General features: G+C 35.3%; 1 protein-coding gene and 1 pseudogene across 1 annotated transcript; both read right to left on the reverse strand.

Annotated features, from left to right (window-relative positions):
* Positions 1-4,278: 4,278 nt before the first annotated feature.
* On the reverse strand, positions 4,279-5,572 carry LOC148863722 (nicotinate N-methyltransferase 1 pseudogene; annotated as a pseudogene).
* An 11,911-nt stretch (positions 5,573-17,483) lies between these two features.
* Positions 17,484-20,144, reverse strand: LOC148863723 (uncharacterized). The gene is made up of 2 exons (XM_088980395.1): positions 18,795-20,144; positions 17,484-18,667 (listed from the first exon to the last, which is right to left on the reverse strand). The coding sequence occupies exons 1-2, from the start codon at positions 19,925-19,927 to the stop codon at positions 17,770-17,772; spliced, it is 2,031 nt and encodes a 676-aa protein (XP_088836521.1). The 5' UTR covers positions 19,928-20,144; the 3' UTR covers positions 17,484-17,769.
* Between the last annotated feature and the right edge of the window lie 4,707 nt (positions 20,145-24,851).

A 24,851-nucleotide genomic window follows, 5' to 3' on the forward strand; every position in this document is an offset into this window, starting at 1 on the left:
TATGATGAAAATAGTTGAAAAAATACTTATATTTTTTGTTTTTCTTTGTTTCAATTATTGTATTTTCTTTTTCTTTTTAATAATTTATTATTATTTTAAATTAAACCGGGTCATATCAGATTTGGATATCCAACATATTGATCGGATTTAGATTTGAATCAATATTTATGAGATCTAATCATATCTTTAGATCAAATCGAATTCAAATCTAATCCGATCTATTTGCATCCCTACCAAACCACTTGCCTACAATGACCTATCTAATTAAATCATTGAACCATTTGACATGGTTAGTGGGGTCATGTGTTAGACATTAATGCTCTTTATTTTTTATTCTAATTTTTATCCTATTTCTACCATTAATGAAAATATTTCTCATTAATCACACTTTTTTATATGATGAATATATAATATTATAGAATGTACCCAAAATTATTGACAAATTTCTACATTTTTCTAGAAATTTATGTATTTTATTATTTAACAATAACATCTATTTGACATGGATAATTTAACCACTAACCCATTTGATGAAGGAAGATTTGGCCCGACCTCGTAATCACTCAACACATGGAAGGCAACAGCTTGGCACAACAACAGTATGCCCATGGCGTGAACTCCAAAAAAGGGAACTCGTGGTCCGAACTCCCCACAAGGAGCACGAGCTCCTCCCTGGACCCCAAGCCTTACAAAAGACAACAACCCAAACTGGCCCGCCCCGAGGTAGTTCGGGCCACGTCTCTATCCGAACTCAAGACTTCACCTCGCACACCACTCCAGCACTTCGCCTCCGAGGCACAGAACTAAACAAATGCACCGTACCTGACACCAAAGGAGTTTGTATCTAGAGGCGGCGCACCTAACTAACTTGGGACCTGACGCTTGACAGCTGCACTTCAACGGACACCTGCCACAGACACCTGCCACAGCCACCTGCCACCGCCATCTCCAGTTACGGAGATGGCTCCGACAAAGAGAGTAGTGGCGGTTCTGCCCCAGTAGAGGTGAGGACCCTGAACTGGCAGGAACGCAAGCAATCATGCCCAACCTGACAAAAGCTTAAGAGCGAGTGCGCGAAGTGGTTATAAAAGGCATTCTACCCCCCCAAGAACGAGGTATGTGAACTTAGCGCCATCTGGTTTATCATCTTGCCTTTGAGGATACTAACTTGAGCTTTGGAGCATTCTCACCGGGTCCCTCCCCGAAGATACTCGCTTTCTTCCTTGTTTCAGGCACCTTCTGCTCCAGCCAGAGGCAAGATCGTTGATAGCTAGGACCGACCGGATTGCGCTCCATCACCATTACTTGCATGGAAAAACCATTTTGCTTTTTCGGTTGATTTTAAATCATATATTCTATTTTCATCATCGATAAAAGTAATTCTGATTTTCACATTTAATATTCGTTACTTAGTTATGGCATTGTAGATTGACCCATTTGACCCAGAATTTTAGATCATTGACTTAACTACCATCTAGATATGGAAATGGTTTCATTTTCAAACAGGTTTTAAATTTTGTATTTCATTTATATCATTGATAAAATAATTATTATTTATCATACTTATTTTTGTTTATATTATTAGTATATAATATTATAAATATTCCCAAAATTGTTTCATATTTTTTGTACTATTTTATTTTTAATTATACATCATGGGTTCACCTATTTGACCCGAAATGTTGAACCACTAACCCACCCCCTAGATAGGAAGATGGTTAAATTTCCATTGGTTTTAAGTTGTATATTTGATGCCCATCATTAATAAAATTATGCCTATTTTATCATAGTTATTTTTTAATATGATAAATATATAATAATAGAAATGTGTCCATTTTTTCAAAATATATTTTTTTGTATTTTTATATTTCTAAATTTATATTATTTATTTTTGACATCATGAAATTATCTAGTTGGCCCAAATGGTTGAAGTGCTTACCCACGACTTAGATGAAAAGTATGATTTCTTTTCTCGGTTTATTTTAAAAATATAAAATTTCATTCTATTAATAATTATTGTGTATGGATTTATTAGTAGAATTTAATGATGATAAACAAAAGTATTTTTTATATTTCTAAATTTATATTATTTATTTATAACACCACGAAATTATCCATTTGACCCAAATGGTTAAACTACTTACCCACCACCTAGATGAAAAATATGATTTCATTTCTATGTTTATTTTAAAATATAAAATTTCTTTCTATTAATAATTATTTTATATGGATTAATTAGTGGAATTTAATGATGATAAATAAAAGTATAAACGTTGGGTTCAATGAGAGAGAATGTGATTTATTTAATGACTTAATGAGAGGTAATTGAATGTACTTAATGGTATTCTTTTAATTACATTTTTTGCCATTCAATGGAGATGAACTAAATTCAAGAGTAGGGGTATTTCAGTAAAAAAATTCCAGAAGCCAATACGGCAATACCTCCTCATTCACACTTTTATAAGTAGTATAAATATATATACCATCCAACTTGGATGGGCAAACTGTGACCCGTGACAGACAAAAATGGCTCGACCTCCAAATAACTTCTTAAAACATTGATTACAAGTTAAATCAATTGGTTCAATTAGTTGGTCTTGCCAATGGTTAATTCAACCAATTAACCAAACCAATAGGCTAGTTCAACTAGTTGACTGAGCTGATTGTCTTTGCCAATGGGTGAACGAATCAATCGTTGCTACCATGGCGTGCCATCTAATTTTGTCTAATATGATTAACATATAAAAATAGACAAATAATTCTTTTTGATGACATATAATTTTGCTTAATATAATGAAAATATAATATGAGAGACATGTACATTTTTTTAATAAAAAATCTAATTTTTTATTTAATTATAACATTACAATTGACTCTTTGGTCTTGAATAATTGTATCAATTCATATGCAGGCGTTGATTATCCACAACCCAACTCAATTTAATCGATTTAATTGACCCAATGAGTAAACCAACTTACTAAGTAAAATGGATCAGGCTATAAATGGGTGTGTGGGACGGGTTCAATGGGTTGGATCTGAAATTACCAACCCTACTTTCACAGAATGACTTTAGGTAGTGTTCATATCCTATGGAGGTAAGATGTCATACCTTGGCCTTGGGCTGTTGTATTTAATTACTAGCCGAAATAGGGTGAGATCAGATGCTCATAAATTGATTGACACTTCTGGTTCTGGTGACATCGGGGCCTACCTAAAACCAAGTCCTCTACTTGATAGAATAAATTGATTGACACTCTGCATTTGCAAATTTCGTCCATGATCACTAAAGTTGACATGATAAATATGCTTATTTTCTCCCACTAGAAATACTAATTGCCGGCATTGGTGGGTTCTATATTTGTACCCGATGGGCCTCATGCGAAAAACTTGAGTTATAATGATGAAATCTTTGGCAAGATCGGGCTTGAACTTAGAACCAAAGGCCCAATACGGTCCTGATCCAACCATTAGTTCATGAGCGCAAGTTCAATTGGGCAAAGTGTTATGGTACCAAGAAAAATTAAGGCTCTATTTGGAAAGAATGTAAATGCCAGTTCATTGTATATATGCATTCTGATTCAGCTTTGCAAGTATTTGGCAAGAATGTATGTATTTTGATAATGGCAGAAAATACATCAATACATGTTTGTCTTCGATTTGAGATAAAGTTTACATCCAAAAATAGATGCAAACTTTTGCACTCAAAATTGATCAATGTTAAAAAAGTATATTCTAATCTTGAGATTCGTGTTTACACCTATTCCATTTAAAAACTGTTCGATAAGAAAGTAATATTATCAATCCAAAACTAAACCAACTTTGCACTTAATGAACACTACGTATTTGTTTTTACACTCTATTAGCCCAAAAGCACAAAGCCCTAAAATTGGGCTTTGTGCTATGATGCTTAGAAGCATTTTGGCTTCAAATACAAAAAAAAAAAAACTTACCAAATGTTCTAAATGATTTTAGTATAAAATTTGGTTATGTTTGGATATGTTGTAAGCCGAAAACCAGGCAACAGACAAGGAGGAATGAGGTTTAGAACTAGACGCGAAGAGGTCGCATGAACTGAGTTGTTTATGAAGGTACTTGCAAAAAATGGTAGAAAGTCTTGAGGTATATCCCTCTGATGCTTAAACCAGTAAATAAAGGAAATATCGTCAGACGAAACAAAGGAAGCTAGGTCAGCAAGGAAGGCAATAGCATATGTACTTTTTCCCAGGGGTCTCTCACCTATTTATAGAGGAGCCCCTGTGTTCATTGAGGAGACCTGGCTCAAGCTTTACAGTGGTTGTCCTTATCAGGGTCTATTGGAAGTGTCTCGATGAAACCGGCTGGTTGGGTAGGGTGATCCGAGTCATCGCCAACTTCCTTGACTGTTCCATTTAGGGACATGTGGTAGTTCGGAACTAGACCGCACGGATGGTCCCCATCATGATAAGCTTCTGGTTTTGTGTTCTTTTGGAGTATAAAAGCACGGAGTATGTTTTATGCTTTTACTATATACTTTTCTAGTTTGATAATTATTGTTGTTCAAACATGCTTTTGAGATTAAAAGCATAAATAAATGTTTGGTTATGCCATGTTTCTTTACAACGTGTCATATGATAAATTCTATGTATCAACTTGTTATTTCTTCAAATTTATAATATAAAAATTATCACATGATCCATAGTTGTACCATATAGTACAAATTAATTCAACGGAACATGCATTTTGCCATAGATGTGGATATCAAACTTGGCATACATTTTGCCATATTCACAAAATTTCCATGTGACATATATTTATGGGCATCATGGTGTGGATATCAAATTTGGCATACATTCTTGCAGATAAGGGCAACTTTTTGCCCTTAATGTCAATAAAAAGTAATATTTTTATATAATTACTAAAATAGGGTGTTTTTTTTTTTGAAAAAAAAATAAAAAAGGGCACTGGTGTTCGTCTTCCTCCTCTGCTCTCTATTCATGCCAATGATCATAACATTCCGATGCTCCACCCCTTTGAACCCATCATAGCCCTCCAATATCGTCTTCATGAACGACACAGATACTCCCGACATGACCTTTTGCATTAGCTCGTTCATCTCCAGTTTGTCTCTGTAGTGTGAGTACGCCGGCTCACCGCTCGCTTTCACAAACAGCTTCCCTTTTGGGTCCACCACCGCCTCATGCAGGATGGGCCACGCCTTCACCAGTGCGTCCTGGTGGTGTTGCAAAATGTACGCAACGTATGATAGACCCTCTCCGTTGGTGACCAGTGTCTTTTTGATCTCCGCCATGGAGTACTTGCGCTCCGAGGAGCCGTTGGCGATGTACTCCGAGAAGACGTCATAGCTAATGAGCATTCGAAGGATGCGCTAGAGATTTTTAGGATCGCCGGTTGGGAGGACACGTGCTAGGATCTCGGAGGCAGAGAGAGGGACGTTGGAACTACCTTGCCAAATGGCGTTAGGGACCTTGAGGCGGACGATGGCATTGAGGGACATCGGGATGCTGATCATGTTGGCGAGCTCCAGTATGGCCAGCCTGGCGTTGTTTTGGGTTTCCGTTGTCTCGTTCGCCATGGCCATAGAGTTCTGCTTATGAGTTCTTACTTCTTAGAGACAACTGTCACTGCTGTTGGTTTACATATGTATATATGTTACTAATTTTTCCACATGGCATATATTTTGCCATATTCATAAATTAGCCACGTGGTATATATTTTACCATGTATGCCACAAGGCATATATTTATGGGCATCATGACCCATAGTTGTGGCATGTGCCACAAATTTTGCCCTTAAACCCTAAAACCCAAATCCCTAAACCTTAAACCTTAAATTTATTGTATAAAATGCTTTTGATTGAATGCATATCCTCTAATGGATAGGAGCAAAGTATTTTTCTCAAAAAACGTGTTGGCACTGCTGGCAGCATGACATCGAGTTGCAAATTGAGAACATGTCCCCATGGACCGGATTGGCTGGAAACAATTTCATGCACACCGGGTTGTGCTACCTATCATGAGTGAAGACGCCAATATTCACTATGGGCCCATATGTACTGAACATTGGCCTATTCATTCGTGATAGGTAGCCTAGCCCAACATGCATGATTTTGTCTCCACCAACTCATTCAGACTCGTCCCCATGAATGTAAGGACCGATTCTTTTGCTCTCAAGTCCGACATTTGAAAGTGCAATAATTACATTAAGAGGTATATTGGTACTGGTGAACTTTTCTTTCCTCTGAACTCTAAATACAGAGAATGTTGTTCTGAACTCTAAAAATTGTCAAATGTCCATTTTAACCCTATATCGGTGAACTTTTTGTTTTTTATGTAATTCAATGAAAAATAATATAAAAAATTAGTATAATGATTGATAATTAATTCTAATTAATACAATTAATTAATAATTACTATATAAGTTAATAGTTAATTAACAAATAATAATTATGAATTAATAATTATTAATCACTAATTATTAATTATTAGTAAATCATTAATATTTTTTTTGTAATTCATTTAATAATTAATAATTATTATTATTATTATTAAATAATCATCATTATTAATTATTAATAATTAATAATGATTATTATTATTAATCAGTAATAATTATTATTAATAAATTATTATCACTAATTAATAGTTAATTATTATTATTATTATTACTAATTATTAACAATTAATAATTACTATTAATCATTACTATTATTAATAATAACTAATGAATTAGTAATAATTAATTATTAATTAGTAATAATTAGTGATAATAGTAATTATTATTAATTAATAGTAATTAAATACACTAATAATTATTAATATTAATAATTACATTTAATTAATAATTAATATTATTAAAAACACTATTAATAATTAATATTAATTAATAATTAATATTATTAATATTAATAATTAATATTACTAATACTAATAATTACTATTATTACTAATTATTAGTATTGTTAATTACTATTAATTAATAATAAGAATTATTATTAATTAATATTAATCATTATTATCACTAATTATTACTAATTAATAATTAAAAATTACTAATTCATTATTAATTAATCTTATTAATTCATTATTATTACTATTATTCGTAATTAAAATTAACAATTATTATTATTGCTAACTACTACTAATTAGTAATTAATAATTAATAATTATTTTATTAATTATTAATTATTATTATTTTTATTATTACTAATTAATATTTAATAAATATTATTAATTCATATTCAATTTGTTATGAATTATTAAATTTAATAAATTATTATTATTTATTTATTTCAATTATTTGCATTACTGATTATAATATTATTAAAAACTATATAAAATTATTGACTATTAATTGTTAATAATATTAAGTACTAATTAGTCATTACAGAATTGATATTAATATTGTTATTATGCGTTATTAATAATATTATTCTTAAGTAGTTATTATTAATTACATATTATGATGATGAATATTATTATTATTATTATTATTATTATTATTATTATTATCATCATCATCATCATCATCATCATCTTTGATTACTAATATTATTAATTCTTAATAATTATGATTAATTATTAATTACTTAGTAATTAATATTATTAATAGTATTACTAATTAAGATCAATGATTAGTATTATTCATATTACTTTTAACGAATGTTAATATTATGATTAATTAACTATTAGGTATTACTTAATAATTCCTTATTCATTAATGATTAATACTAATTTATCAATGTTAAGTATTAATTATTAATTCATTGTTAATTAATTAATAATATTATTGTTATTAATTATTTAATTACTTAATTATTTTTATTAATAAATTATTCTAATTATAATTAAATACTTACAATTAATGAATATTGATTATTATTACTTCATATTTAAAATAAATAATATTAAGTAATATTATTAGTAATTTTTTTTCACTATTAATAATTATGATTTACTAATTATTAATATTTTTAATAACTGTATAATAGTATTATTAATTATTAATAATATTAATAGCATTGATTAAATAAAAAATCATTGATGAATTAATCATAATATTACTTTTGGGAATTATTTTGAATTAATTATTCATTCATTAATTAATATTATTATTCTTAATTATTTGTTATTGAATATAGATTACTAATACTTGCATTAATTAATTTTAATATTATTATGAATTAGTTATTAGTATTATTGTTTTTATTTAAGTAATGAATTATTATTTTTTATTACTTGATTCTAATATGATTAATTTTTAAATATAACATTATTATTAATGATTATTAATAATTAATAATTATCAATTATACGGTCCAATGTTCATCCACTTTTAAAGTTAAACGGCCAAAATCGTCAAACGGTCAGCGATAAGTGTTATCGACCGGGCCTTTAATCGCTGAACGCGTACCGGTGAGTGATAAGAGGTAAGCGTTCAGCGTTTTCAAAGAGGCCCTACCTAAGTATGTAACATACAAATTGAGGAGATTGAGGAGATTGAGTTTGAATTGAGGAAGAATTGGTGGTTCTGGAAATGAGAATGAGTGGTATGGTGATTGTGCAGTCACTGTTGAGTAGGAACATTGATGATAGGAATCATTTTCGTGTTTCGACGACTTGGTAGCACATATAGAATAGGCTTTGCTACCACAACCAGACGGTCATTCAACATTCGAGGCTAATATAGTGTAGCTGTAAGTCAGTGAGAATGTTCGAAGTATGTAGATATCAATGTAAGTTTGGTGATACGTAAACAGGGAATAATTTTGTCTTACCTAAAAGTCTCTTACAAGACACAGATTTCTGTCCCTACCAAACACTGCTTCTTTTGACTTTCGATTGATGTTATACTCTGTATCCCGTCACTCTCCGACAGCTCTATTTCCCTGCGGAAATAATCCTTCCTTCCCAGTTCCGGAGAGGAAAAAGTTGGACCCTCGTCTCGTTGCCCCGAAAATTTATGTAGCGCAAGGTGTTAACGATCTGTTGGCCCAATAATCCGATGGGCCTAGAAAAAAGACCAGATGAGGTTCAAGGCTTCCAGTATTCTGTTTTGGTTATGTTTTGATTATTGAGCAATGTTTTATTTGAGTGAGTGTGAAAGTCAGCCAAGAGATAAATCGGCCCGTTGGGCCTGCCATCCTCAACATACTTTGAAGTTTGAACAAAGGTAAGTGTGGTGTATGGGCTGTATAGCCTGTAGGGCTGTCTGGGTTCCCAAACATTCCTCCATTCCATACCTTTCATTTTCCACGTATACGGACCCATCTTTAGAAGGTTCCTACCTAAAGCTAAAGAGATTAGCAGAGAAAACCAACTGGACGACATCACCACAAACAACTGTATCGCAATTATTCTGTTGGTGGATAAGGAAAATCTGTCGAAAACTCCAAGCATAAAGCTTCAAAAACAATGTAGAGATAAGATGGATAAAGCGAAAAGTTGCTCTGGACACAGTGCTGTCTGCTGTGTTCTGATATCAGGACCCACAGGCCACAACCCACCAAATGGTGGGCTGGGCTCCCACCTTTGAACAGAGGACCTACTCCGGCCTCTGGATATGGGAAAGGCAGCCAGAACTCTTTCACTGTAAGGGGCTACACCTACACAATCTGACAGATTACGTTTACATTGCAGGATTTAAGAGAACATTGCTACAGGTGATTGGTTATTTATTTTTTTATGGGGATGGAGGGGAGTTGAAAAAATATAGAATTCATACACGAACATAGGACTTTTGCACAAGAACTGAATACCAACTTTAATCCAAAAACATAAATTAATAAGGCCAATCCTTAATCCTTTTCATCTTTTATCTCTTTCTAATATAAGACTCAATAGTTTTTGTCCAACTTAAATTTATAGAATATAAATTCCTTAATCCAAGGGTTGGGCTTGTGGCCTCAGCTTCTTGCCTCTTAGAAGTTAGAATGTGGCTCAGTTTTGTAAAATTTGAATTGAAGTTTTATTACTCTATTTTTTGAGTTTGTTCTACATTGACAAGTTGTAATTTATAGTTTTATTATTTTAAGAATGGAGGAGTTTATAGAATAAAAAGGAAGCCGATGATTATTCTTCAAGTTTATGGCTTAAATTCACGAGTCAAACTATAGAATAATGGTGGCCTCCATCCAATTAACATGATTGTTTATAGTGCAGAATTTGATCCTTACCTTTCATCTTTTTTTTTTTTCTACTTATTTCCTATATTTAAGAGAAAATTACAAAAAGAGGGTATGATTTTATTAAAATTTTTACTACCAACTATGCCACATCATTACTTTTAAGAGCTAATAGTGCTCTTGAATGATTGCTTTAAAAGAGGCAAACAAGTAGGATATATACAAAACCGGACAGCTTTAGGCTGTCTGATTCCGTAGGCGTTTATTAAAGAAATACCATCACATAGGCAATGGTGTTTATTGCATATGAACCAAAATGAAACAATTGTTTGGATTTATCATTTATCAAATTTTTATTTCCCCCAACGCCCCAACATTTCTTGAAACCAAATGCTGATGTGAAACACTTTAATGAGTATTAATATGAGGTGGAGAGTAAAAAACGTTTAAAGTGAAACCCAACCAAATAACAAAAGCAGAAAACGTTTAAAGTGAAAAAGTACAAATAAACGATCTATTCATAAACGCTCACGAAATCAAACACATACTTATTCTTTCCTCATCATGTGCACACATGATTCTATGTGTCATGAAGTTGAGGGCTTGATACATGTCCCACATGTTTTATTTCATAGTCTCTTGCCACGTGGCACTTATTTCTGATTGGTTTCTTGACCAATTAAACATATAAGAGAGACGAAAACAGGATAGTTTCTCCTATGACAAGGTCATAGTTTTACCCCCATAGAACTGTAGAAGGCTGGAAGCTGCTATTACATATCACTATCACAAAGATAAAGTCCTCCATAAATTAGATTTTTGGGCATCTCTTAGAAGGCGAGATAACATTAACTTGCAAGTAAGAAAATTAAAGATTAATGAATGTTATAGTGGACCCTCGCCCAGGAATTACATATGGACATATTATAATCTTAAAGCCTCATAAAATATTTTACAAAAAAGCCATACCCACTTCAAATTTTTGCAACAGTACTCTATTTCGAAACCAAACCAAATTTAATTTAATTTTCAGTATTGTAATATACTTTACAAATGCTCATTCCAATCTCTCCAATTCAAATACAACTTAAGGCTATGATTGTTTATTCAAAAAAAAAAGGAGACAAAATGAGTGAACTTTCAACAAGATTATGATTGGTTGGTTTAGGAAAAACTTACAGCATGGTTTTCTCGATTCCAAAATTTAAATTTAATTTCTTTTACAGGTTCCTTACAAAATTATTTCAAAATACATGAAAATAAAATTGTGTTTGGATAAACTTTAGGATTTGTGCAAACTGGGTGAATAAGACCGAATTTTATTGCCCGTTTGGAAGAAGGGCTTTCAGTTGGTAATAGGGCATTTCATTGAAGCTTCTTCAATTTTTGTGGTTTTTCCAAAGAAACTCAATGAAAGCAGCTCAATCAAAGATCCCAAGCAGACCCTTGGGCTTTCTGCTTTGGGGCTTATATTGTCATATTGCTATGTTTTTAAAAGGATCTTTTCAAATACTCAAATTTGGTTCATGTGAACTTTGGAGTTGAACAGCAAGGCTTGGGAAAGCTGCCATAGAATGAAACCTCACCACCACATTTCTATTATCTCAAAGACACAACAGCGACGATGCGACGATGAGAAGACAAAGGAACATAAATATATCATATATAGCATCTTTTGGTGGTACTGGGAAAAGGAAAACATTACAACTGGTCCTAATTGGCTGCATTTTCTTCCTAATTCTTCTCAAGGTTTAAAATTTTAATACAATGCACCTTGTATCAGAATTAGCGTATTGTATTAGCTTTGCTAATATGAATTTTTTAAGGCTAATGCCAAATCTGTGTGTTTTATATGTTAAACCATGTAAACCTTCCCCATTTTCCTATTTTGGAAAAGAGACCAAAAAAATGTGATCTGTGTGATAGGAAGTATCGATGCACCCATTCTTATCAGGGTGTATTAATACTTTTAACCTTGATTTTTCTAAATCAACGGAGGGCTGCTTCGTTGGTGTATTAACTGATTTGTTTCAGTATTGACCTAGAATCAAATCCTGCAACCAACATTTAAGGAAAAAGGAGTCAGAAAAAGTTATTAATTAATGGTGCATAGCAATCGAATACTAAAAAAAATTAGGTCCTTGTGGAATCTCTTGTCCCTTTGATGAGGCACCAGCGTTTTTGGTGAGAAATTTGCTAGTTCTACCCCAGTAAATTAAAGGGAAATTTTTTAATTAGTACCCTATACCTTGGGCCTAGTGCCACTTTGGTCCCCGAATTTTAAAATGCGACAGTTCAATACTTAAACTTCTAAAACGTGCCAATCCAGTACCTACCGTTAATCAACCAGTTAAGTGAAATTTAAAAAGACACAAATACCCTTCAAGTGTCATCTAATTTTCTCTATCAGCCATCCAAGCATTGACAAAAAAAAGTTAACAGTCCCAAATCCTTGCCTTTTCTATTCAATAATGCTGACAAAAAATTAACAACCCCAACTTTCTTGAATAGAAGAGACAAGGATTTGAGACTGTTAATTTTTTGTCAACATTTGGATGGTTGATCAAAAAAATTAGGTGACACTCAAAGGGCATTTGTGTCTTTTTAAAATGTCACTTAACGGCTAATAAATGGTAGGTATTAGATTGACACGTTTTGAAAGTTCGGATACTGAATCGTCGCATTTTAAAGTTCAAGGACTAAAATGACACTAAGCCCAAAATACAAGGTACTGATCGGAAATTTTTCCTAAATTAAAAGCTATCTAAGCTATAATTATTAAACTTTCTTTTCGGGTCTGTCTATAATTATTAGCCTTAAAGAACTACAAAGAGCCTTATGCAAGGTTGCCCCCCAAGCCCCAGGTATATGGAGCTTTTGGAGGGAACTGAACATGAATCTAACCTTGAGCATTTCTCACGTGTTAGTACCTGGTTTAAAATTCGAGCCCACATCGTCTGGCTTGTCGATATAAGATTTTACTATTTATCATCTTTGTTAGTGTAGGGCATCAACATTTACCTAGACTACCAGAGATTAGAATTCATTCACTTGGAAGCATTTAGAAAATAACCAATTTCTCTAACATTTTCAATGTAGCTCTTTTCATGAATGGATTAATGTTAAACTCTAAGGCTGTATTTGGTTTGAAGGAAAAGGTAGGAAAAGGTGGGGAAACCATACAAGGTTTGTACAGGTTTCTTTATCATTTCCTTCCTTTTCCTAGTTCTTCCTTCAAACCAAATATAACCTAAAAAATCCGGATATGCTTTTCTCACAGTATGTACCAGCTGTACATTGGGAAGATCGTCTCTCTTATTTATATATTATTATTCATGGGAGATGTTCTCAATACATGATGGGATATGGATGTAAAATTGGTATGAGAAGCACTATGTGAGGACCAACTCCCAATTCATCTCCCCCACATGTTAAAACTTAAAATGGAGCAGTGATTTCTCAGCCGATTTTGTGGAATTAACTGCTTTTTTCTTTCTTTTTTTCTTTTTTTTTTATTTTATTGAATGACCCCAAAATTTATTCCAAATGAAGAGACGGCCACCTATAATTTTTATTAACCATTATAAAAAGGAAAATTAAATATAAAAGGAAATGACATAGCCCGCCTTGCCCCAAGCCCAGAACAAAATGCTGTCATCTTAACCCACCCAAAATAAATAAGCAGATCACATTACACTCAACTAGCCCATACGCAATAGAGGGATATTAATATAATCCTCATGCATGGGCTTTCTAAGATCAACCAGAAGATTTGAAACAGTATCAAAAGTTACATGGCATCTAACAGCAATACCGGTATTCGTAAGAAAATCAATACATCTGTTTCCTTCTTTTAGGTGTGAGAAATCACAAATCTCATATCGCTAAGGATATAATAATCCACTGCCTAATGCATAAAAAAAATCCTTGAAGAGCCAAAAATTCAGTTCGCAAAGAGGTCATAGCAATTGTAGAAGGCAGAACAAATTTCTCATAATCACTATCAAATCAATTGATACAAGATTTTCTTTTTCTTATAAACGATCAGTTAATGCGAGATGGGAAATCGGCTTGATTTAAATGCTTGAAAAATAAATAAACAAAAAAAAAACAAAATTGAATAAATGCAAAATGAAGGACAAAGCTGTAAGGTGGTGCTGTCAAGCTATTCACCGTTTGGCTGTAAGTTGTAACAGACACGATCAAATTTGAATCCACTGGTTGTCAGCGAGAGAAAGATGCAAGCGATGTACAGCCTAAGAATTTTCCAGAAGGAAAGGAAAATGTCAAAGCCAAAGGTGAGCTGGGTTCCAAGACCTTGGTCTTGGAGAGCACCCAAAGTGGTCACACCTTTGAATCCTGATTCTCGAGAAACATGCCACTTGGGTTTCAGAATCCAATGATAAAAATCTGCCACTACAAATTTACAAACCAAACGTTCATCTTCCTCATTGGATTCTTTTGGGTTTGGATTTGAAATAACGACAAACCGCAGATTTCACTTACCAATGCATTCATGAATGATGAATCCAAAGTTCTTCCAACCACGTACCTCAACCTTTTGGCAACATATATATGCCTCACAAACTCGGGCGTAAGTGAATAGTCATAGTCTCCTTACAACAATTCAATTTCATGCTTGTTCTACGTGTCAAAGTATAAAACTTCCAAGAAAAGTCCACACTCATTTTCGGTGTTCGGCAAAGTGTATGTTTTGTTTTTGAAAACAAAAACAATTGATTCACTAACAAATTTATATTTTTTATGAAGATGAAATAAAATTAGGGATAGGATTGGATCGGGTTCAGGTAGAACCGGAACTAACCTAACAAGAAATAAATTGAACCAAACCTGAAAGAGCGTATCATGGGTTTCAAAATTGGATCAGACCAGAAAAACTAGGAATCGGTCAGGTGACTGGTTCTATTGTACTCCAGAACCATTATTTTGTCAAAAACCGTTGATTTGATCAATAAAATTTTGATCTGGGCGGTCAAATAGTTCAAACCCTCCAACGGTCTAAGCCATTTTTTATTTTTATTTTAATTTTTTGATAAAATGGGCATTCATTCAGTTTGAATGGTTAGACCATTCGAACCAAGAACCAGAACTCTAAACAGTTTGTTGTCTGTTCAGCTTTAAAAACCTTGGTCTGTTTTAATAGAACACAACACCCCACACAAGACAACTTCAGTTTCAGCTATTATGAATCTTATTCATTAATAAAAAATAAAAAATAAAAACTTTTCAATTATGAAACGACCCAATCTTTTTTTTTTTTTTTTATATGGAAGAAACGACCCAATCTTGTGTTTTCAATGTTGTTGCTTTAAAGAAACCTGACTGAAAAAACGTGTTTACTGGCCTTTGATAAAGCCGATCTACAGCCTCCATCAGATTATACACAACGTGACGCTGATAAGGACAACAATGCCGTGCCGTTGATGAAACTTTCAGAATCCCAATTCTCTATCACAATCGTCCATCACTAGTTCACTCCCATCAAATGAACTCTTTCATTTCGAGGACCACAACAAGCTCGTACACCCGTCCAACAGACCAGTCACTCCTTTTTAAAGTAACCGCAATCAAACATGAGTCCATGACTTGTGAATTGAAGACCTGAGAGGGCAGATGAGATAGGTGTGAAACATGAGAGTTGAGGTGCACCATTTTCCTTTGCGAGAATAAAGGTGGGACAGATTGATGACTTGGCATTGATCTACCGTCAGGATTCATCTTATTTAGGTGGGGCTCAGATTTCTGGAGTGGACCGAAAATTAAAACCCACAAAAAATAAAATAACCTTGACATTGAGGAAGAAGAAAAAGAAGGCTTGGAGTTTTCTTGGGCTGGGGATGGGCCCCACATTTGATTTGGTCAATCCTAGATGGACCCACATTTGCCTTGGTCTATACGATTGGCTAGCGTAGCCCGATAACCAAACGGCTAAACCGCTGATCTTGGCCCACCAATTAATAAGACCCACCTTTAACATTATATACACCAAAAATCCTGAATATTTGAATTATATGTAAGCATTCTGATTTTTAGTAAAATTATATAACTATAGTAGATTGTTTTTCCACCGTTGAAAACAATTATACGAAGCCAACATTACTGCTTTCCCACTCCCATACTTACTGTGCTCCCACTTTTGCAAAATCCTCAATACCATTCAAATAATAAATCATATGCATCATAGCCATCCATTTTCCGTTTGGACTAAACTATACTTTATTACCAAACAAGATTTGACAACGATCTGCAAATTGCGGCGGACTGGGATTCACACAAAATGGAAAATTTATACTCTCCAGTCTCTACTGTTCAGTGAAGTCTCGGGGATAGGGACCGTTTCAATGAAACTGAAAAGCTTTATCATTTCCTTTTGTCTTTTAGGTCGTGTTTCGTTGCAATAACAAATAAATTTGTGATGATGCAAAATTATTATTTGAGTGTAAATTAAGACATATAATGTAAATAACGTAAATTAAGACATTAATAGAATAAAGTAAAATCGAAAATAAAATTAAATGAGATTTTGCATTTTTTTCATTTGTACTTTCACCCATATATTTGTACTAGTATAAATAAAATTGCACAGTAACCAAATTCAGCCTTAAGCTTGAGCTCTTCAAACTAAATGGTTAAAGTTGAAATTGGATAGAACAACAGATTAAGTCGTTCAGTTCAGCAAATTCAGCTGTTGCTGGATAACATAGAACATATGTTAGACACTTGCTGAAGTGACTGAATTGAATAACTTATTATATTGGGGCACATCCTCACGAGCAGGATGTTTCATTGTGGGGGGGGGGCACTAGTAGATTAGGAGGGGGCTGCAAATTAGATTAGGGGGATTGCAGTCCAAAAACCCTTTAAAAAAACTAGATAGATAGAGAAGGAGAGACAGAGAAAGAGAGAGTGCGCCCCTTGGCCAAACGGTATTATTTTTCTTTTTTTGACAAGGGCCAAACGGTGATTATTACGATGATTATTTTCTCAGGTATTTTCAGCCATTGCCAAACGGTCCCAAATCCCAATTAGGGAAACAGAAAAAAAGCCATAACGGTCAGTTAGGAGGCCGCTAGCTCATTGGCCAGTTGGCCCTACGAGTTCGAAGGACAGAACTGTCCATCATGGACATTGGACAGTGTCCTATGAATAAACAGATGTTTGATGGAAAAGTTGGAAACCCATTACCAAACAGGTAAACCTCTGACCTTACACCCAGTCACCCACAAAACAAAGGGGTTTTAACTTTTAACCGTTCAGTCCACCCCTAAAAATGTGAAGCAAAACAAATAACTCACAACTCCACAAGATCAATCAGAGAAAATGAGGCTCTGCCATGAAAAAGTACCCTAATCCAAAGCTTTCTGTATTATATATTTATTTCAATGACTGATACAGAGACTGACCAAACACAACAATTTTGAGTAGAACTTGTTTTCTTTAACTATACCATCAACAAAATAACACAGTAGAAAGAAAAAGAAAGAAGCCCCAGATCATTATTTTCTATCAGAGGGAGACGACACCATCGATACCAATAACCAGACACTTACAAAGAACATACAACCTAAAATTTACCGAACCCACCACCAAAATTGTTTTTTATCCCCTACCCCTTTCCGAATGTCGTCTTATAGTGGTTGCGATGTCCTTATCTGCCGCTGCTTAGAGCTCTCAGTGGGCAACTGCGCCGAAGATTCTGAAACCACTACTGCAGTGGCCGAAGTTGTGGTTTGATATTGAGGAGGCAATGTAGCACCCGTTGGCTGAGTGTAGTATATCTGGGCATGTGCAGGATCGGCGAATTCGTATGCGTAATTGCCGGTACCGGCAGCGGCAACGGCGATGGACTGAGACGGGTGATGCATCTGATGGTAACCCACGTATTGTTGTTGATGTTGATCTGAGGGTATGTGAATAAGAGGTGGTGGGGCTGGTGCGGCCGCTGTTCTGTACATGCTTGCAGCCAATTCGGGTTTAAGGAGAGGAACAGGTCTGGTAGGATACACAGGTGGAGCTGGTTCTTTGTATGGTGCAGGGGTGGGGATAATAGTAGGACTCGGAGGGGGCGGGGGGCGACTTGCAGGAATGGCGGGAGTGTCGGCCAAATTTGACTGCACAGGCAGGCCGTAAGGTTGGGTCTGCCTCACGGGCAAGAAGTACATTGGGTAGTGCTGATCGAGCTGCTGGTGGTGCTGTTGAGGGTGTGGTGGAGGATACATTGGGTAGAAAGATGAAATTGGTACCGGCCCTGTGGCAGGATGGTGGATGTAATGGGTTCCGGCATGAATGAATTGTTGTTGTTGTGACTGTTGCTGTTGCTGCTGTTGATGTTGATCCAATTGTGAAGGCAATGCATACCCAGAATCCTGAACTTGTTGCATTTGGATCCGATAGCTTGGATCAGAGAAGTTACTCTTGGGATCAACAGGAGGGTTGGGTGAAATCCTGTTGTCTCTGGATTGAACAGGTGGTTCTTGATAGAACACAGGTTTCGGGCGAGACATGGCATTCGCAATATTGTTGTCTCTGCAGGAGCCGGAATCAAATTTGGACGTATGTCAGAAGCTAATACAAATTCGCACAAAGAAAACTGATTAAAAAAAATCAAGAGATAGGAAATAATAAGAACAAATACAGAGTAACCCGAGGATACCTTGCAACTGAATCCGGGGAAGGCAAATCAACACCACCATTGATTTTCTGTTGCAACTGCGTCGGCGTTGGAGGCTGTGTTGGTCTTCGGAAGCCACCGGGAGTTCCATGATCTGATCTCTCGTCGTCGGAGACAACCCGATTCTGGTATTCGCCAGCAGCAACTGTAGAATTATTGGAGACGGCTGATGGAATTGTTGTAGCAGTAATAGTCGTTGGAAGAGGAGGAGGGGGAGACGACAAAGCAGCAAAGCCCTCATCTTGCTTCTGCATATTGATGGTCATTTGTGAGAAATGATCCTCTAATCCAACCTTCTGGTCCTGGAACTGAGCCCCACCATCCTCCACATGAACCCGAATTGGAGGCAAATTTGACACAGAAGGAGAAGAGGACGTCGACCCAAAAGACGAATTCGTCTCTAACATCGGCGAATCGGGCACGGATTGAACATCTTGCCCAGGTTTAACCTGTTTGTTACCACCCAAAGCTTCTATTTGAGCCTCCACATCAACAGAAGAATCGACATGAACACCATCCAAACCGAGCAAGCAATTAACCGAAGTAGAATCGGATGAAAGTCCTCTCGGAAGAATCCCAGCACCATTTAGGGCTTCGACGAACCAGTTCTCCGACTTAGAGTCATCGAGCAGAGACCCGATCGATGAAGCCGAATCGGGCTTCGAAGGGAAAAGAAACAACCGCAGGCGAGAGGGCTTCAGGGACGAAGCTGAAGTGCGATCGTACTCTTCGATCATATTCTCGAGATCTTCATCGGTAGTGACGGAGATGAGGGAGTCGAGGTCCTCGTTGGGGAGCTGGTACTTGAGGGTGAAGGAGCGGCCATTGAGGAGGCTGCGAGAGAGGCGAGCGGAGAGGTCGGAGAGAGAAGAGTGGCGGTCCACGACGACGATACGGGTATCTCCACCGAGGTAGCAAAGAGACTTGTCGTGAGGGCGTGGAACGATGTGACCGCCGTAGCTGCACATGAGGCGCAGTTTAGCACCGGGAACCGGTGGGAGAGGCTCATCCCAGCTGTCTGCGTTGCGGGAACGGGGAGAGGAGTCGACGGAGTCAGGGTAACCGATGTGAGCGTTGGCAACGGCGGAGGGTGGTGGCGGAAGTGGTGGCTCCATCGGCGATGGTGGGGCTAAGCTGGGATTTTTCTCCTTGAAGGAGAAGGGGGAGAAAGAGAGGGGTGGGCTTATTGGGAGGCTATGCTCTTATACTTCCAAACACGGCCCACCTTTTTTATTTTCCATCGGATACGGTAGGATGTAAGAAAGAGACGGAGCCCAAGCCAAGGGACGAAGGATAAAAAAGAAAAAGCGGGTGTGTAGGCAGATGTATTCTGTTTCCAGGAGGTGGACTGGTTGGTAATATAGAATCTATAGATAGACTGCAGAACAAAAACCAAAACCCTAGGACTGTCGATGGGTCGGGCAGACCCGGTATAACCAACCCGAATCGAGTCAAATAAGCCCAATTATGATAAGGTTATATAATTATATTCCAATTACAGAAAAAGAACCTATTTGGAATTGGTTCTACAAAACATATGGTCAGAATCGGATCCACCTTGACCCAAACCAAACCTGGCCGATTAACATCATTACCTACTAGGCTGCTACTACTACTATCACTAATAATAACAATAACAACATTGATTCTTTAATACTTGCTTAGGTTTGGGTTTTGATATCAATTTAGATACAGGCCGAGGTTTATGTTTAGATTCAATCTTGAATTGGCCCTTAGCTCAATCCAATCCTTTTAATTTATATTCCTACTTCGTCAAAGAGGACTTAAAAAGGATTCAAAGATATTTAAGAAGAGAACAGATACCAATTGGAACTTTAATCACCCGGAATTCAAAAGAGGGTTTAAAAAAGAAAAAAACAGATATAATTGGGGAGGGAAGATGAAACAAACATTATGAGGGAAGGTGAGGACAGAGGGGTCCTATCACCATAGAGCTACATGTACCTATCCCTCTCCTTTTTCACATATGAGTATATTTATTTTTTAAGTTAAAACACTAAAAATATAATAAGTCAAAGTTAAATCATTCTTAAATCTCTTTTTGTCTCTCTCTAACAACTCTATTCTCCATTGAATCCCCCTTTTCTCTCTTAAATCTCTCTTAATTCCTTTTGTCTTTCTCTAATCTATACTAATATTATAGGTCTGAATGAAGTTTATATTCTTGATTTTTTTTTTTGTAAAAATACCCTTATTTTTTAACTTGGTCTTCCAATATTATGAGGGCAAAAAATATAATTTGAACTACTGATTTTATTAAACTCAATACATTTTTCATCATTAAATCTTATATTTAAGATATTAACTCTCATTTACTTTCATTAAATCTTATATTTAAGGTACATTAAATAAATAAGCTTTATAGATTCTTTTACTAAAACACCCATGTTTATAAATTTACTCCCTTTTTAACTGTGTGGGCGAAAATTGGTCATTAAACACATTAAAAAACAAGGGAAAAAATGAAAAGAGAAGAAAAAAATTGTAATGTGTTTAATAATGTAATATTGGTTGCTGTGTCAAAAACCCCTGCCAAAACATCAGAATCCCTATTTTAATTACAAAAGTTTTTCTGACAAAGGCTAAATGTTATAACTGTTACAATGAAAAAAAAAAAGGAAAATAAAAGGAGAGGAGGAGAAAATTTTCCGACATATTTAGAGCTGCTTCTGAGTTGCCAAATTGACCTACGTCAAAATGCTTATTACAGATTTGCAAAATCTTTAAACAATGCTGATAATTTAATTGCCTGATTGCCTCTATTGAACTTATATGTCAATGGTATGCAAAAACCCAAGTTCTAATTCGAGATTCCGTATAATTTAATTGAATTCGGATGATTCAAATAAAATAATTATTGAAATTTGGATTTGAATTGGTTGGATTGATAAATATCTTAACTAATTATATATAAAACTAGCAGGACCCATTCTTCTCCGTTCCTTTTCAGTCGTTCCTTTTTCTTCTTCTTTCCATTTCAGTCGGTCCTTTTCTTCCCACTCTCTCCCATTTTTCTCCGTTTTCTTCTTCCCTTCTCCCTTTCCCTCATTGCTCTCTCTTCTTCTTGATTAACTCGGTCCAATCCTTCATTCTCTTTTGTTTATTCTCCTTTTTTATTTTCTATTTTGTTATTTTTTGTAAGGGTTATAGTACAGGAGAAGGCGGAGTTTTGGGCGGTGGCCTTAATCGCTACTTTGAATTTCACCGCTAGTAACTATTTCCTTATTTTACTTCACCGGCATTTAGAGTTCCAAGTGGATCAAGTTCCGATGTTAACAAATCTGACGATTACAATTTCGGGTGGCTAGAGTTCCAGTTGATTCCACTTCCGACGATAATAGTTCCGACAGTCTCAATTCCGGGTGATTAAAGTTCCAATTGGTTCCACTTCCGACGATTACAATCCTAGGGGTTATTTTTTTCGGGTGGTTAAACTTTCGGTTGGTTCCAGTTTCAGCAGTTATGTTTCTAGACTTTTAAAGTTCTATTTAATTCTAGTTTGTTAAAGTTCCGAGGTTATGGTTTCAGATGGTTAAAGTTATGACGAATTGCTATTGTATTCCATGGTTAGAGATGTGTTCATTAATCTCTTTTGTTGGTAATTTTGCCTCACCTTTTGTTTGTTGTAAAAGTTTTTCATTTTCTCCTTTATCCATTGTCAATATTTTGTTCTTTTCTAGAGACTTGTATTCTTGTTTGTTACTATTACCATTTCTCTATTTTCATACAATGTTTCTATACTTTTTTGCTTGGTATTGTGACCACTACTTTGTATTCATACAAGTTTCATAGTCGAATGAAATATGATATTTTACCTTAAAAAAATCAAGATATAAATAAGAATTAGAGATAATTTAGGATAAAGTGGAGGAGGTAATTTAGGAGAAATTTTAAGAGAAGTACTATTTAGGTTATTGGGAGTGTGTGGGGAGAGAGAGAGAGAGAGAGAGAGAGAATTTCTAGGTTGTGTTTTATATATATATATATAGACTAATTTCTAGTAATTGTAAATAATTAATTAAATAACAATAAATAATTTATCACAGGTTTGTAAATAAATAATTTATCAAAACTACAAAAGTTGAATACTTTTTATAAATAAATAATTTTTGGTAAGTTCTAATTTTTTATTGAATTATAAATTTCAAAATTACCAAAGTTATTTTTGATAAATTTTGAGATTTATTAATTTCTATTAAATTAATATTTTCCTAAAACTTATTAGAATAACTATAAATTACAATATTTCATGATATTTTTTGAAATTAATTAAATCACAATAGTTAAACATAAATGACATTAAATATAGTAGGACGGATTTGTGAAAGCGGATCCGAATTGAGAAGTCCATGATCTGATCCGTATAACCTGTCTCCTTAACCCACGAAGTGCCTATGGTGGTCGCTTGACTTAGTGACCACAGTAGCGAATGGGGGGTATAATGCAATCCTGTTGATGGTTTGTGGGCCAAATTAGATATATAAGCCAAGAATTTCAACACTGACCATAGTAATAGAGAATCATTTTTCACCCATAACCATAGAGAGGAAAATGAATATATGCCTGTTTTTTATCGTTCTTTCTAAAATGCAAAACGACCCAACTCACACAGCAGAAACATAAATGCCTCTTGTATCAATTGTACAGGTAAAACCTCTCCAAACTTCAAAGTCCAATGCTATGTAAAAAACACAATGATTCTAACTCTGTCCAACAGGGATCCTCCACCAGCAACTCCAAACATCAAAATCGATTTTTCCATAGACTAAAAATATGAGAACCGATTCCTCCACTTGATTAAGGATCTATTTGGTTCGCAGGAATAGGGGTATGTAATCGGAATCGAAATGGACTATTCTGATTCTAAGTATTTGATTGGGCGGAATCAGAATCTCATTCCAGTTCTTGCTGAAATGGCATTTCCCCATTTGAGGGAATGGCCATTCCCTGCCCCTCCCTTGTGAATGAAATCTCATTTCTGCTGATTTTAATTCTCATTCTCATTTCTGTCTAAACTAAACAGACTATGGGAATGCACCATTCCAATTCCAATTCTGAAGGACTCCGGTCCCCATTCTGATTCTGATTCTGATTACAAACCAAACAGACCCTAAGAGTTGATGCAAAAGAACTTTGGACTGTCTCTGTTTTGACGTCAAGCTCTATCCAAAATCAAGACCCCTCTGCTTTTACATTAAATTCAAAAGATGAAGCTCTCGAGGTTTGAATCTCTAAATATCCCTCTGTTATCACTTCGAATGGAAAGAAGTTTTATCGTTAATTTGGATTAGGGAAATATAGTGCAGAGCAAGAGTCCTATTTGTTAGTAATTTTTCAATATTATATTACTGATGAGCGGTGATTTGGCCCGACTTTGTAAGTAAATGACACGTGGACACGACCTGCCAGCAGGACGACAACTTAGCGACAAAAGCCTTGTCAACATTTCGAGAGCTTGGGTAATGAAGTGCCAAGTAATCGACTCTAAAAGCTTATCAGCGGACTCCGAACCTCTCGGGATCATGTCGCGTAACAACAGGCGTTATCCTCTCCCCACCCTGATCGGAAGGTAATGATAAACTTCATTGACTGATATGTTACTCTCCTTCTAAAGTGGAACGGATCTCAACTATGCGGGCCAAGGATCTTAGAGGCGTTTCGCGAGACTCACGGCCATTCAACTATATAAGGGCATCAACCCCCAAGACCCAGGTATGCGCGATTAAGTGCATTCTAGCTCTCTCATTTCTTAAGCTCTTAGATCACATATTACAGTTATTGACTTAAGCATTAGAGCGACCTCACTGGGTTAGCCCCCCTAGGTTCTTTGATCCCCCTTTGCTTTGTATTTCGAGCGATCTACTTGGCAACTGAAGTCCGAGCTGCCTTACAGCTAGGAGCATCCAAATCGCGCACCATCAATTGCAATTTAGAATCATGAGTAACCCTGGCAAAAAGTTGACCCAATCCGCGAACCCGACCTAACCCAACCCGAAAAAAAATAGGGTTAGGGTTTCA

This window comes from Nelumbo lutea, chromosome 3, assembly GCF_056320005.1.
Source record: "Nelumbo lutea isolate HS-2025 chromosome 3, American lotus-T2T, whole genome shotgun sequence".
In the NCBI taxonomy this organism is placed as follows: domain Eukaryota; kingdom Viridiplantae; phylum Streptophyta; class Magnoliopsida; order Proteales; family Nelumbonaceae; genus Nelumbo; species Nelumbo lutea.